Source organism: Homarus americanus, unplaced genomic scaffold, assembly GCF_018991925.1.
Source record: "Homarus americanus isolate GMGI-L3 unplaced genomic scaffold, GMGI_Hamer_2.0 scaffold16430, whole genome shotgun sequence".
In the NCBI taxonomy this organism is placed as follows: domain Eukaryota; kingdom Metazoa; phylum Arthropoda; class Malacostraca; order Decapoda; family Nephropidae; genus Homarus; species Homarus americanus.
The window spans coordinates 9,124,935-9,138,527 of NW_024729259.1; the positions used below are offsets into that span (position 1 = coordinate 9,124,935).

Consider the following 13,593-nt stretch of genomic DNA (forward strand, 5'->3'; position numbering starts at 1 on the left):
TGCATTTTATGTATTAAAACAAACAATTTAGCAAAATGTCTCTAAAAATAAACACAAACCATTAGGGTGTAGCATAAAAAACCTTTACCAATGTATATATATATATAATCATCCTTGACGAGAACTTATCCATTACCAGTAAAAAAAATATTATTACAGCGTACTAAGAATAATTTTCAAGATTTCAAATCCCCCTTAACTACCCGCGTCACCTCATTTGCATATCATAATTATCAAACCATTCTGAACCGTATGTAGTTCTAGCATTGTGAAAGGACTCAGGAATATGTAGAAGAAATGATGAAGTCTTACACTAATAAATTCTCACAATTTTGCATCTAGATGTCAGGATGTACTCACAGTTTTAACCTCTGTGATAGACAGGCTTGGGACTCTGGTTAGCCCGACGGGTGGGAGGGGGAGGGGGGGTGTTGTGTACATGTGGGGTACTCTCGTTCATGGGGTGGACCAACTATGTCTTTTGATTTACGTACTATATAACATTGTAACTTCGTCTCGAACACTTTAAAAACCCTGAACCTTAAACCACACGAGAGAACTTAAAACACTTAGGCTTTAATACACGCTATTTACTTCTTGCCTTCTACTGGACCTGACCCACCGATGTACTTTGTCTCTCAGCTGACCAAAACACCCACCCGCTCACTCACATCAACACCCAGGTACTCCCCCAGCCACACCTCGCTCTGTTGCCTTGTATATTAACTTCACGCGCCGAGACTCAAGGAGACGTTAACGACAATAGATTAATGGATAATTTTACATATTTACCAATCAAATGACCCGACACTTCAATCATATTTATCAATAATAGTTAATGATAATTTATAACACAAAAACAACTAAATATAATAGACAAGAAAAAATGAAATAGAAGCTGGTTAAAATTCACCACCATGACTCAGGTCTTCAGGTGACAGGTATAAACAAACACACAATAATCTTCAACATATCTCGTCATGCGTGAGACTCTTGGCCCACTACAGTCCTTATTGCCTCAACTTGCTCCACCACTTGGGAAATATCGCATGTGCTTAAGTTGGTAGGGAGGGGGAGAGGGAGGGGCGATACTTTTCTTGATATTCCTCTCACATAGCGTAGTCTTCTCTTCTAGTCTACTCTCTCAAGTAATCTTTTTCTGTCTGGGAGAGTTACTCCTGTGTCTCTTAACTCTCAGATTTTATTTTTTATAATCGACAACTTAAGATAAAAGTGATAAAAAGTTGAAGGTAATTTAGTTTTCATGGGAATTATTTCAGGTGGTGAGGAAGGCGTGGAGGACGCTTCATCCTGGCCTCTAGCTGCTGCAGGAAGTGTGGTGGTGCATGTGTGACCTCCAGAAACTGGCCTCTTCTATCTGCTGTAGGAGGGCATTTAGGGTGGCGTGTGAGGTGTGAGCGTGGCCTCCAGAAGCTGGAGGGGAGCGTGGTGGCAGCGTGCAGCCCGACGCTTTAGTGTGGCCTCCACACCCTGACCTCTAGCTGCTACAGGAAGGCGTGGTGGCGTGCAGTCTGATCTTTGACTGTGTCCTCCAGACCCTGAGCTTTAGTTGCTGTAGGAGGGCGTGGTGACGTATGTGGCCTCCAGGTCCAGACCTCTAGTTGCTGTAGTGGGGCGTGGTGGCGTGTTTGACCTCCAGAACCGGGTCATTAGCAGGATGAGGTTGGATCTCTGGGCGGCTGTGGCTCTCCGCCTCCTGCTCTTCACAAGTCTCGCTGCTAAGAGTAAGTCCGGCAAACTGTACACTGATACAAGCACTGATAAGAGGGGGTCAATGTAGAGTCGCCGGCACTTACACCTGGTACAGTGACTGGTGCGTTTGGTGAGATGTGGCAACTCTGTCAGATGCTTATCTAATATCCTTAGTCTGGCTGCTATTGCGAGGTTCCTTAAGGCCATTCTTGGACTTTTAATACAATGTAAATAAACACAGAGATGCCACATTTCACAAAACACACCAGTCACTGTACCAGCCATAAATGCAGGCAAATGTACATGACCACCTTTAATTGAACACTGAGAAGCACAATTGATTTAAAGGTATGGATTTTTTTTTTGCTTATATAAATATCAGTTTCTATGTTAAGCAAATGTTCAGTTTAATTCTGCCATTTTTCATTCTATATTTTTAGACTCAATCTTCACACTCTACGTTATATTATATCATATAATACAAATCCTTCCACTACCATACATGTGTTATGGGCATCTCTCACCACCTCTCACTCACTATCTCTCACTATCTCTCACCATCTCTCACTCACCATCTCTCACTCACCATCTCTCACCATCTCTCTCTCACCATCTCTCACCCGCAGGTTGTACACTAAGGGTGTCAGGAGTGTTAGTACCGCCTGTAGTAGTGTCGGGAACAACGGTTGAGTTAGAGTGTAATTATCACCACAGCCTCGACAGACCCGACCCGCTCTACTCGGTCAAGTGGTACCGGGACGTGAACCAGTTTTACGAGTACATCCCCAAGAGGAAGCCTCCCATAAGGGTGTTCCCGGTACCTCACATTAATGTTGACGTGAGTATTGTGTGTACCGTGTATTGTGTGTACCATGTATTGTGTGTACCATGTATTGTGTGTACCATGTATTGTGTGTACCATGTATTGTGTGTACCATGTATTATGCGTACCATCAAACATATACCATGAACCATTTATTACAAATTATGAGTCATGAGTCGTGAGTGCAGCAAGGAATTAATAAGCTAATTTATCTGCCGCAGGAGAGCCACAGCACGCGGGAGAAGGTGCGGCTGACGGGGGTGACGAGGGAGACCTCTGGCAGCTTCAGGTGTGAGGTGATGGGCGACAAACCTTTCTTCGAGACGGACGACCATACTGTAAACATGACGGTGGTGGGTAAGTTGACGGTGAGGGAGAGAGAGAGAGAGAGAGAGAGAGAGAGAGAGAGAGAGAGAGAGAGAGAGACAGAGAGAGAGAGAGAGAGACAGAGAGAGAGAGAGACAGAGAGAGAGAGAGAGTGTGTTTTAGGGAATATTTCAAGGGATCAGTTTTGGTTCAATATTATTTGTTGACACTAATAAACCTAACCTAATTAACACTAACTTTACTTAACATTAACCTCACTTAAACTAACCTAATCTAACAATAATACTGGCTTCATATTAGGGGACTCGAAACTCTAGACTTTCCAAACAAGACAGAACCGAACCAATGAACCCAAGATATGAAAGAGTTGTCTGGCATTTTCATATGAATTCGAATCCTTATCATAAGAGCACAATTGACTCACTTTGCATTCTTCTCTTTCCTTTCCCACCCTTCTACGCCTTCTTTCCCTCCCTTCCCCTTCTTTCCCTCCCTTTACACTCCCTTTTCTCCCATTACCTCCCTTTCCCTTCCCATTCTTTCCCTCCCCTTACCCTCCTTCTCCTTTTTTCCCTTCCCTTATCCTTCTTTCCCTCCGTTTATCCCCTCTCCCCCTTCCCTTCTTTCCCTACCCTTCCCCTTCCTTCCCCTCCCTTCCCTCCTTATCCTTCTTTCTTCCTCCTTACTCTCCTCCCCCTCCCCTCCCCTTCTTTCCCTCCGTTTATCCCCTCTCCCCCTTCCCTTCTTTCCCTACCCTTCCCCTTCCTTCCCCTCCCTTCCCTTCTCTCCCTCTCCTTCCCCTCCCATCCCTCCCTTCTCACCCTTCCCCTCCAGACGTGCCGTTGTGGGGACCAGAGGTGTGGGGTGTGGCCCAGGGAGACAAGGTCCGGCCCGGGGAACATCTGGTGGCCCGCTGTCAGGTTGGTGACTCTGACCCCCCGGCGGAGATCAGCTGGACCGTCAACTCAGAGGCGGCGCCCACCTTCGCCCACCTGCTTCGCTCCCTCGGGCGGGACCAGAGAGGAAGACCACTACAAGTCTCCGTAAGTCATGTTCGTTGTCTCTGTTAAGTCAATAAGTCATCCAAGTCTCTCTATAAGTCATGACTGATTGTCAAAGTATGTAAGTCTCTCTTATTCTCTTATTGGTGCCTCAGTCACGTCTCTTTAAATGTCTTTCTCTATTTTAATATTTATTTTTTACTTTTTCCTTCTTCCCACCTACTTTCACCTCTTTCTTTTCGCCTTTTGAAAATTTTTTTCTTTATTTCCCCCACCTCCCCCCCCTCTCTCTCTCTCTCTCCCTCGGATGACATGAGTAACACACCGTACAGTTACTCACTCGCAAGTCTACGGACTTAGCGCACCCACATTCAACCACCTCCTCCTGTCACAGTCGATGTGGGAGGTAGACTATGTTACTCACCTCCTTCCCGTCACAGGAGCTGCGGGTGACGGTGACGGAGGAGTGGCTGGCTCGAGGGGCCGTGACGCTGGGCTGTCAGGTGACGGTGTCCTCAGTCTACCACAAGTCAGTCAACGTGACGCTCTTCGACGCTGACTGGCCACAACCAGCTGAGTTTGGCTGGTTCTCCTCAGGTGAGTCAACCTTCTGCTCACCTCGAACTCACCTGCCGCTTATAGGGTCACCTGGATGTTACCTGCCTCTTAATGAGATATTTACTTGTGGTCCCTGGTCACCATGGATTCAAAAGGAGCCATAACCTTACCATATGTGGAAAGAAAAATAATGCCCACAGTACTCATCATCCATAGATTAAGTTTCATTGAAAGTTGTTTATATTTGTTCAAGTTAACGCTTTTACAACATACCCGAGCGGAAGGACGCACACACACACACACACACACACACACACACACACACACACACACACACACACACACACACACACACACATACGCACACACACACACACACACACACACACACACACACACACACACACACACACACACACACACACACACACACACACACACACACACACACACACACACACGTCATTAGTTATTACATCACCATTTTTCAATTATCTAAAAAACTATTTAATTTTCCGAGTAAACATTGACTTATATATATATAATCGTCTTCTCTTCTCATTGCTCTTGACCTCCAACCCTTGTTCTCCTTCGTTGCACTGGGAGACGTTGACATAATACACCGGGAACACACTTTCGGTTGCATGAGTTCTGACACTTGATTCTGGTAGATTTGAGGTCACAAATTCTGAAAATGGCATTTGTTTGTGCAGATCAGGTCTAGTTTGACTTAGTTCGAGATCTGGCCTGCTCCAAAAGCTGCCAGAATTGTTACTTCACGATTAAATACAAAACTTGAAAATAGACACAAAGGCAACATCTTTCAGCAAATAGAAAAAGAACCCTTACAGTTCTGATTCTAAATTTGACTTTCATTCACTGTTGCAATATTACTGATTAGTCACCGCGATGGGAGCTCCAGGTTATGATCCGAAAAGTGGCGCTTTTATAGATAGCCTAATTGAGTCTGAAGCGTGTTTTATTACATAGGGCAAACACCTTTGGCGCAATACCCATAGTGATAATCCAGTACACCTGAAAGAAAAAATACGAAACACATCAAACGGCTTTTGGAGCTACCAAATAAGAAGAACACAAATGATCATCTGTATTGATCTAAAATGGTCAATTTTTGCCATACAGCAGCAGGGCAAATTTCTATATCTGCTCTGGGACAGCAGAGCCAAAGACAGACACTATCTCAAGAATGAATGCCAGTTAGGAAAGCCCCCAATGGGGAAAAAAACATCATTTAGAACCCCAGTGAACGTGAAAAAACTCTATTTCCGCCCCTTCACACCGTTGGGCCTTACGAAACAGTTTGTCGGAAGCTCGATACTAGAAAGTGACTGCCAAGTATCAGGAAGTGTTCCCTGTTTACCAGAAAACCCAAGCAGGTATTTTCGACGGCCCTCAAATTAGGATTGATTAAAGACCAAGCCTCACCAATCCATGACGATGTAGAGAAACATGGCGACACTTTCCTCTTGTATGAAACTCTTAAAACAGGAACCAGAGGACTATAAAGCCCGCTGAATCTTTGATAAGTTTCATGTAAGAAGTTGCAACACATATACAGATGCATTTCCAACAGTCATCTTGAACTGTTTTGCAAACTTGGGGGACGTGGGAGGATGAGTAAGTAACGTCACCAGGATATCAAAAGCCATGGAAGACAGGTATCAAGGTTATGACAGTCCAATAACGCAAGTTTGTGCCTGAATAAATCTATATAGTCTGCTAAAGCAAATTGATGAATCCAAAATATGCTTGCTGGATAAATAAAAGTAATTAAAATTAATTTACGGTTTGGTAATCTCCGTGTGTGCTGGTTTAGATTTTTTAGCAGTAGTATATGTAGTTCAACTATATATAGTAGTAAATGGTAGTAACTCATCAACAAAAACTATACCCTCATAGAAAAAAAAACTGGTGCCATATTTGGAAATCAGTGACCCTAATTTACCCAGAAACAGGTTTCAAAAATGTATGCAACTGACAAAAAGTTTAATTTTGTTCCCTAGTGTTATCAGTCCGTCTGTCCGTCCGTCAGGGTATGCTATAAGGTTGACAATCTTGCGACAATAGAAAGCGAACTGATGAAACTTAGCCAGATGTAAATCTCCAAGAACGCTGAAGAGTTAAAGTCTCAGTTTGTCCTGTGGTGACAGAGAGAACTTCAAACTTCCCAGGTAAATCTCTGATTTTCTCCTTATTTTATCATCCGTTTTCAATGGCTATCTCTCATCTAGTCATATATTACCTCTGTCTCATAGTATTCAAGACCTTTTCTCCCTTCACCATACACAATATATATCTTCTCCTTTGGCTATCCATCTCTATCCCTCATCCTTTCTTCCTTAACCTCTTCTTAACTTTCTCACAACTTTCTTCTTCTCACTTTAACTGATTTTTCTCCTTTACAAAACTTCCCTGATTTAACTTCTTCTCTCATTTGCTTTTCGTACAAGGTAGAAAATTTTGTTTAGAGAACTACCAAGAGTATTTTATTCAGTCAAAAAATCATCTCTACTTCTGGGGTGAGTGATGAGTCCAGAATGAACACTGCGAATCCTGTTGTCCCGGTAGGGTTGTTGTCAAAATCCTTCCAGCCGTTGTGTCACATTTTTCAAATGTAAATTTTGCTTAGATAGTTATTTTGGAGTGACTGTAACGGTGCTATTGTTTCTTCTTCACCTGCAATTATTTTATGATAGGATTTATTTTATCAGATATTCCATTTTTTTATGAGGTTGAACACGTTTCTTTTGTTTTTGTTTTGTAAGGCCAGTTTGTGTGTTTTGTTTTCTCGTAACGTGCAAATACTTGTATAAAGTATCAAGATGTGATGTCTTGTGTGTTGTGTCACAGTGTTGTCCCTCAAAGGCCTCCTCAAAGTCGTGTTTGATCGTGAGTGTCATTCCGTCATCGTCCAATAAACAGACATTATCACCCAACCTGATCGGACGGGACCAGCTGCCACACGACGGTCCGTCCCACCAGCCCTCTATCATTAACGACAACCCGACGAGTGTTTTCGTGTTTATAAATGTGATGGGTTTGAAACTATCCGTCAAGACTTTCGTTTATATCTTGGCTCACCTTCGATAATCCTTCTGAACGAGTGAAACGATTGATTTATCTTTTAAGCGTCGTAGGATTATGGCATATATTTTTAAATGTTCGTGGATAGCACGCCTGGAATTAACTGAACACATATGAGAAGATGCTAAGAACAATAATAAACAAGAGACCTACCAAGCCCCACAACCACCTGACGAGGCTGATGACGCAAGGAAACCCAAAATGATTGCAAGTGTTCCTCCAGCAGCGCCTCCTCTGCGCTCCAGCATTCCTTTCAAAGCGAAATGATTGGAAAACACACACCTTCAAAAACTCCCCATGGTGCAATTAGCTATAATTGCATGAGTTCGTTTTGCCGGTTCATTAGGGAGATAATTACAGCTGAGGGAGGGAGGAAGGAGGAGGAGGTGAGGGATGGAGGGAAGGAGGGGAGGTGAGGCACACGGCGCATAATGGTGCACGACCCGGATAAAACTCTGGATTATTGCAGAGCATATAAAACAGCAGGTTACAGGTCGTGGAAGCCGCTGTCCTGCTTCACCTCACCCAGTGAGACCCACGGACTGGCTTGTCACAGTCCGAGCACACCAGTCCCATTCCTAATAGGCCCAGCAACAATAGGGCCTCAGTACTAATAGGTCCCAGCAACAATAGGCCCCAGTACTAATAGCCCTAGTAACAATAAGCCAAAGCACCAGAGGTCTCTGGAAAATAACAGGCCCCAAGTCCCACAGGCTCTGCAACAACAGGCCCCCAGTACTTTAATAGGTCTCTAGTAAATATTAGGCTCCTGAAAATCACTTGAAGAAAAATTTAGTAACAATAGGCCCTTGGCACACAGTTCCTCAGCAACACAGGCCCTGGCTGGCCAATAGGTCCCAGGTCAACAGGGGCCCCTCAGTACTACAGGGCCTTGTAACAATAGGCCCCAGTACTAATAGGTCTCAGTAACACAGGCTCCTTGAGTACTAATAGGGCTCCCCAGGCCCACAGGCCCCATTACTACTACACAGGTCCCAGTAACAATAGGCCCCAGTACTAATAGGCCCTCAGTGCAACACAGGCCCCAGTACTACAGGTCCCACACAGGCCCCATTACCACAGGCCCCAGTAAATAATAGGCCCTCAGTACTACAGGTCCCAGTAGCAATAGGCCCCAGCACCACAGGCCCCCAGCACACAGGCTGGCCCAGCACTATTAGGCCCCAGCAACAACAGGGCCCCAGCCACAGTCCCAGCAATACAGAGGGCCCCAGCACCACAGGGCCCCAGTAACAACAGGCCCCAGCAGTACCACAGGTCCCAGCAACAGTGCCCCAGCACTACAGGGCCCCAGCAACACAGTCTCAGTACTAATAGGTCCCAGCAACACACAGGGCCCAGCACTAATAGGCCCCCAGGCCACCAGGCCCCATTACTTGGCCAGGTCCCAGTAATAACAGGCCCCAGTACTAATAGGCCCAGTAACAACAGGCCCTAAAAGTACTAATAGGTCCCCAGTAAATAATAGTCTCTCAGTACCAATGTCCCCAGGAATAACAGGGCCCCAGTACCAATAGGACCTAGTATTAATAAGTCAGCAATCAGGTGGCTCCTGCACCATGAAACTTCCAAGTCCTGTTAGTTCTAGATCAATTATCAGTAAAATTCACTTTAGTTTCAGTAACTCGCCACCTGTTCCCCTTGCTTACTGAGGAAGGAAAACGATCATCTGAGGTCAACTGGTCAACATAGTCTCATTGTTTAAGATAAGATCATTGATAATTCTTAAATAAATTAAAAGTCCCCAAGTGAATACCGTTCTTAAATTTGCATCTAAACATATCTGAAGAAGAATTAAATAAAAAAAAGGGGGGAGAGATTTTTACAATTATTACGACACAGTTTTAACAATTCATAATAAATCTCGTCAGAAAAAATTAAAAAGTTCTTTCAGAGATTTGATTCACATTAGGGCGTCTCTCACGGTCTGTGGTCACCCTGTAAACCCTCGCCAGGAACTGAGAGAACTTCCACAAGTTGATGAAGGAAGCTCTCTCTCTCTCATAGTTAAAATAAACAGCGTTTTTCTGTATCGTACCCTTGGTGATGTGTGTGTGTGTGTGTGTGTGTGTGTGTGTGTGTGTGTGTGTGTGTGTGTGTGTGTGACAGACATACAGCTGACTCACACACATACGGCTGACGGTCATATTGTTGGAGTGTTAATTGAACTTTTTGTGTAGATAAAGAAGTGGGCGAGAACCTCACCTGTGACTCAGGTAAAACACCTTCGTCTACACACCTGTGAAGATGGTAATTAGTTCTCCGTCTTCTTCCTTCCTCAACAGGTTCATCCCCGCAGCTCTCCTTGTTCCTGTCGCTGTCACTGCTGCTACTACTGCTGCCTGCTGGGACGCTGTGACACCCCTGCTGTGACACGCCTGCTGTGACGCTGTGACACCCCTGCTGTGACGTTCTGACTCCTCCTGATACGTTTCTTCTGTTTACTGAGGCCCCGTATTGACGATCTTCCGTTGCTGTGACGCTCTGCTTTCCCACTTCTTCTTCTTCTTCTTCTTTTTCTTCTTTTACGTTTCTTGAGTCACACAATTCCCAGGATGAACAAGACGACCCTCAATTATGTTAATGTGTTTCAAAGAATTGTGTATATTGTGTATGTTTAGCTGTGAGATGAACCCAGATTATCATGGTTCCACCTGCGGTTCCCCGTTACCGTGCTCTTCCTGTAAAAAAAATAATGGGATTCATATCAACAATTTAACGAGACATGATGGAAAGAATATTTTTTTTTTTTGTAGTGTCGATGAAAATTATCTATATTGTCTCAGGATAATGTCGGGTTATTGTAAGGTTCTTCTGTGGTCTGTAGGGTCGTTGTGTATGGTCTATGAGGATATAACTCTTAGTTCCTGTTGCTCTACGTATACACCACACCATATGCTGGAGTTTCCCCACCAGACATATATTACAGATACGGAATATAGTCCTTGAACCTATAAATCCGAAACATAGATGGCGCACTGTGTAATGGTCTCGGATTCACAGGTTCATGAGACTCGGGGTTCATAGATGGGATAGAGGATTGACAGAACTTTATTACCGTGACTCTACAACACAAGAATTAAAACAGTGAAAGTAAACACAGTGAGTTAAACGCTGCAGGTTTGTGTTGACTGGTCAGGGCGACAGATATACAGTACTTGTTGATAAGTTTAGTTGTAAGTCTCATCCTTGTGTAATTATATGGAGTGAAAAGGGTAATTGTGAGTTCATCTTTATCTCGACTCTTCTCAAAGAATTAAGTCATCTCGTTCATCTCTCAATTAGTCCAGCGTCGACGTGAAGAGACCAAAGAGATAGAGGTTGAGTATAATGTGTGTGTGTAATATAGCTTAATGTGTATGAAATATTAAAAAAAATGAATCACTGAAATTATCATCTTTCGTTTGGTTTATGTAAGTGGATAAGATAATTATATAATATAAGGATAATATATTTACGGTTATAATAAGTGTTTTTAGATGATTTAGAATATAAAAAATAAGTTATTAAGATTCTTGTGGTTTTGTTCTTAATTTTTGACGAAATTTTTGAAAATCTCGTGACAAGATGACCTCTTTTTTAACACACAAGCGAGGCAGTTAATGGTGGGCGACTTACCAGCAGCCCGAGGTAATCTGATGTACATTCACACCTGTTTTACCACAACTCTGGTAAGATAAGTAAAGACAGCGATTTCTGCCGTCAGTAAAATACGTGGGAATAAATTTTACAAATGACTGTTTATATTAACAGTTATTTCAGCGGTTAATGCTAATGACAGAATATTTACGTTAGTTTTTTATAAGTTTAAAAGAGGCGCGAGTAAACAATCCAAGCAGATGTATGGCACGAGATGCGTTCACTCCTATAAATGACGTGGTGGATGGTTGCCTAATGAGCGTAGACGTGTGCGTTGTAAAGTTGCAGACTCGGTCAAAATCAGGCTCTCTCTCTCTCTCTCTCTCTCTCTCTCTCTCTCTCTCTCCCCACAAGCTGCTGTATGGGGAAGGGAGGGAGAGGATGGGAACACACACAAGCTCTCTCGTGTGTTGGCTCCTGAGAAGCTTTACACCTTGCACTATTATGTAAATATCGTAAAAATCATAATCACTCGCTCAACTTCTTACCTCCGTCAGACGATCTAACACGAGTACAGGAGCTTGATGTTGTGTGTGTGATAAGTTGCCAGCTTACTCTCAGCCTGGGTGGGAGGTGGATCTTTTACACTCCTGAGAGAGCCTCTGTAATACTTGCGTTTCTTTAAAGTCATCACCGCGAACCACAATCATATAGCAGGATAATGTGTTTCATCTGACCATCTCTGGTCTGAGGGCGGGAGTTCCCTGACGAATAAATCCCGGTTGTAGACAATTTGTGGCTGAATATTACTGTAGGTCTCGGGCCTCTGGCATTACTGTGTAATGTTGGGGGGATGAAATCATAAATTTTATAACATGATATATATTTAATTTCGGCCCCAACGGCCACTTACCAGCGGCGGGAACCGTTGTTGAGTGTTGCTGTGGTCGGTCCCATCTTGTGGCCATATGTTGTGGCCATGTGTTGTTTCCATATGATATGGCCACGTTGTGGCTCTATGTTGTAAGCATGTGATATGACCCCGTTCTATGGCCATGGGGTGTGACCATGTACACATACGGCCCTGTGTTGTGACCGTGTGCACACGCAACCCTGTGTTGGGGCCTTGGTATAACGTCATTATGCTCTGGCCATGACTACAACCGGCTCTGTGACGTCATGTGTGCACATGAACCCACGTTATGGCCATTTGTACTTATGGCCTTTTGTCGTGGTCATGTTCACACAGGGCCCCATGTTATTACCATGTGTGTACAAATACACAAATTACACATAAGCATATTGAAACACAACAAGAAAACACACACACACACACACACACAAGGTCCCACAAGTGTACATAACAACATGTGTCTTCCTTCCTCTAACAGATGTAAGGTGATGTAACATTACCAATAAACATATCCTTATATGTGTCCCTGTGTATTACTGCCCACCTGTGTATTACTGCCCACCTGTGTATTACTGCCCACCTGTGTATTACTGCCCACCTGTGTATTACTGCTCACCTGTGTACACCTGGGAGAGTAAGAGCTGATGTAAGGACGGGTCAGCCAATATTCTGTGTACAAACTTCCGTCCTTGTGAGCTGCTCTTCCTCAACAAGCCAAACAACCCTCACGCTTGTTACACCTTGATCTCTGCTCCCCTGCCGGTGTTTAGCCGTAAATAAAGAGCATCGGCTGGTTTACCCGTCAGTCTCTACCAGAATTTCGCATCGCCCAGAGGCCAGACGTTTGGAGCCCTAACAGTGGTCCCTTGTGGCCCTGAGCAGCCAACTGAGTATTACCAAAGATCTCTACAAAACCTTAAGTATTGTTCAGTGGTTAGGGTTATTATTTCTACTCTGGGATCAACTTAATTATGTTGGGCCTTAATCCCATGTGGCGTTTGTGTTGTGTTGTGTTTGTTGTGTTGTGTTGTGTTGTGTTGTGTTGTGTTGTGTTGTGTTGTGTGTGTTGTGTTGTGTTGTGTTGTGTTGTGTTGTGTTTGTGTTGTGTTGTGTTGTGATGTGTTGTGTTTGTTGTGTATGATGTGTTTGTAGTGATGTGTTGTGTTGTGTTGTGTTGTGTTGTGTTGTGTGTATGATGTGTTTGTAGTGATGTGTTGTGTTGTGTTGTGTTGTGTTGTGTTGTGTTGTGTTTGTTGTGGTATGATGTGTTTGTAGTGATGTGTTGTGTTGTGTTGTGTTTGTTGTGTTATGTTTGTTGTGTTTGTGTTGTGTTGTGATGTGTGTTTGTTGTGGTATGATGTGTTTGTAGTGATGTGTTGTGTTGTGTTGTGTTGTGTTGTGTTTGTTGTGGTATGATGTGTTTGTAGTGATGTGTTGTGTTGTGTTGTGTTGTGTTGTGTTGTGTTGTGTTTGTTGTGTTGTGTTTGTTGTGTTGTGTTGTGTTGTGTTGTGTGTGTTGTGTTGTGTTTGTTGTGTTGTGTTGTGTTATGTTG

At 43.7% G+C, this 13,593-nt stretch overlaps 1 protein-coding gene across 2 annotated transcripts; it reads left to right on the top strand.

Annotated features, from left to right (window-relative positions):
- The first annotated feature begins 1,108 nt into the window (after positions 1 to 1,108).
- On the top strand, positions 1,109 to 12,563 carry LOC121866519. 2 transcript variants are annotated; one of them, XM_042366284.1, is made up of 7 exons: positions 1,109 to 1,559; positions 1,612 to 1,745; positions 2,340 to 2,551; positions 2,758 to 2,893; positions 3,698 to 3,906; positions 4,305 to 4,461; positions 9,834 to 12,563. In XM_042366284.1, exons 2-7 carry the CDS (start codon positions 1,679 to 1,681, stop codon positions 9,905 to 9,907), a joined length of 855 nt encoding a protein of 284 aa, XP_042222218.1. In that variant the 5' UTR covers positions 1,109 to 1,559; positions 1,612 to 1,678; the 3' UTR covers positions 9,908 to 12,563. The 2 variants fall into 2 exon arrangements, with proteins under 2 accessions (XP_042222218.1, XP_042222217.1); XM_042366283.1 differs by having other exon boundaries at positions 1,109 to 1,745.
- The last annotated feature ends 1,030 nt before the right edge of the window (positions 12,564 to 13,593 follow it).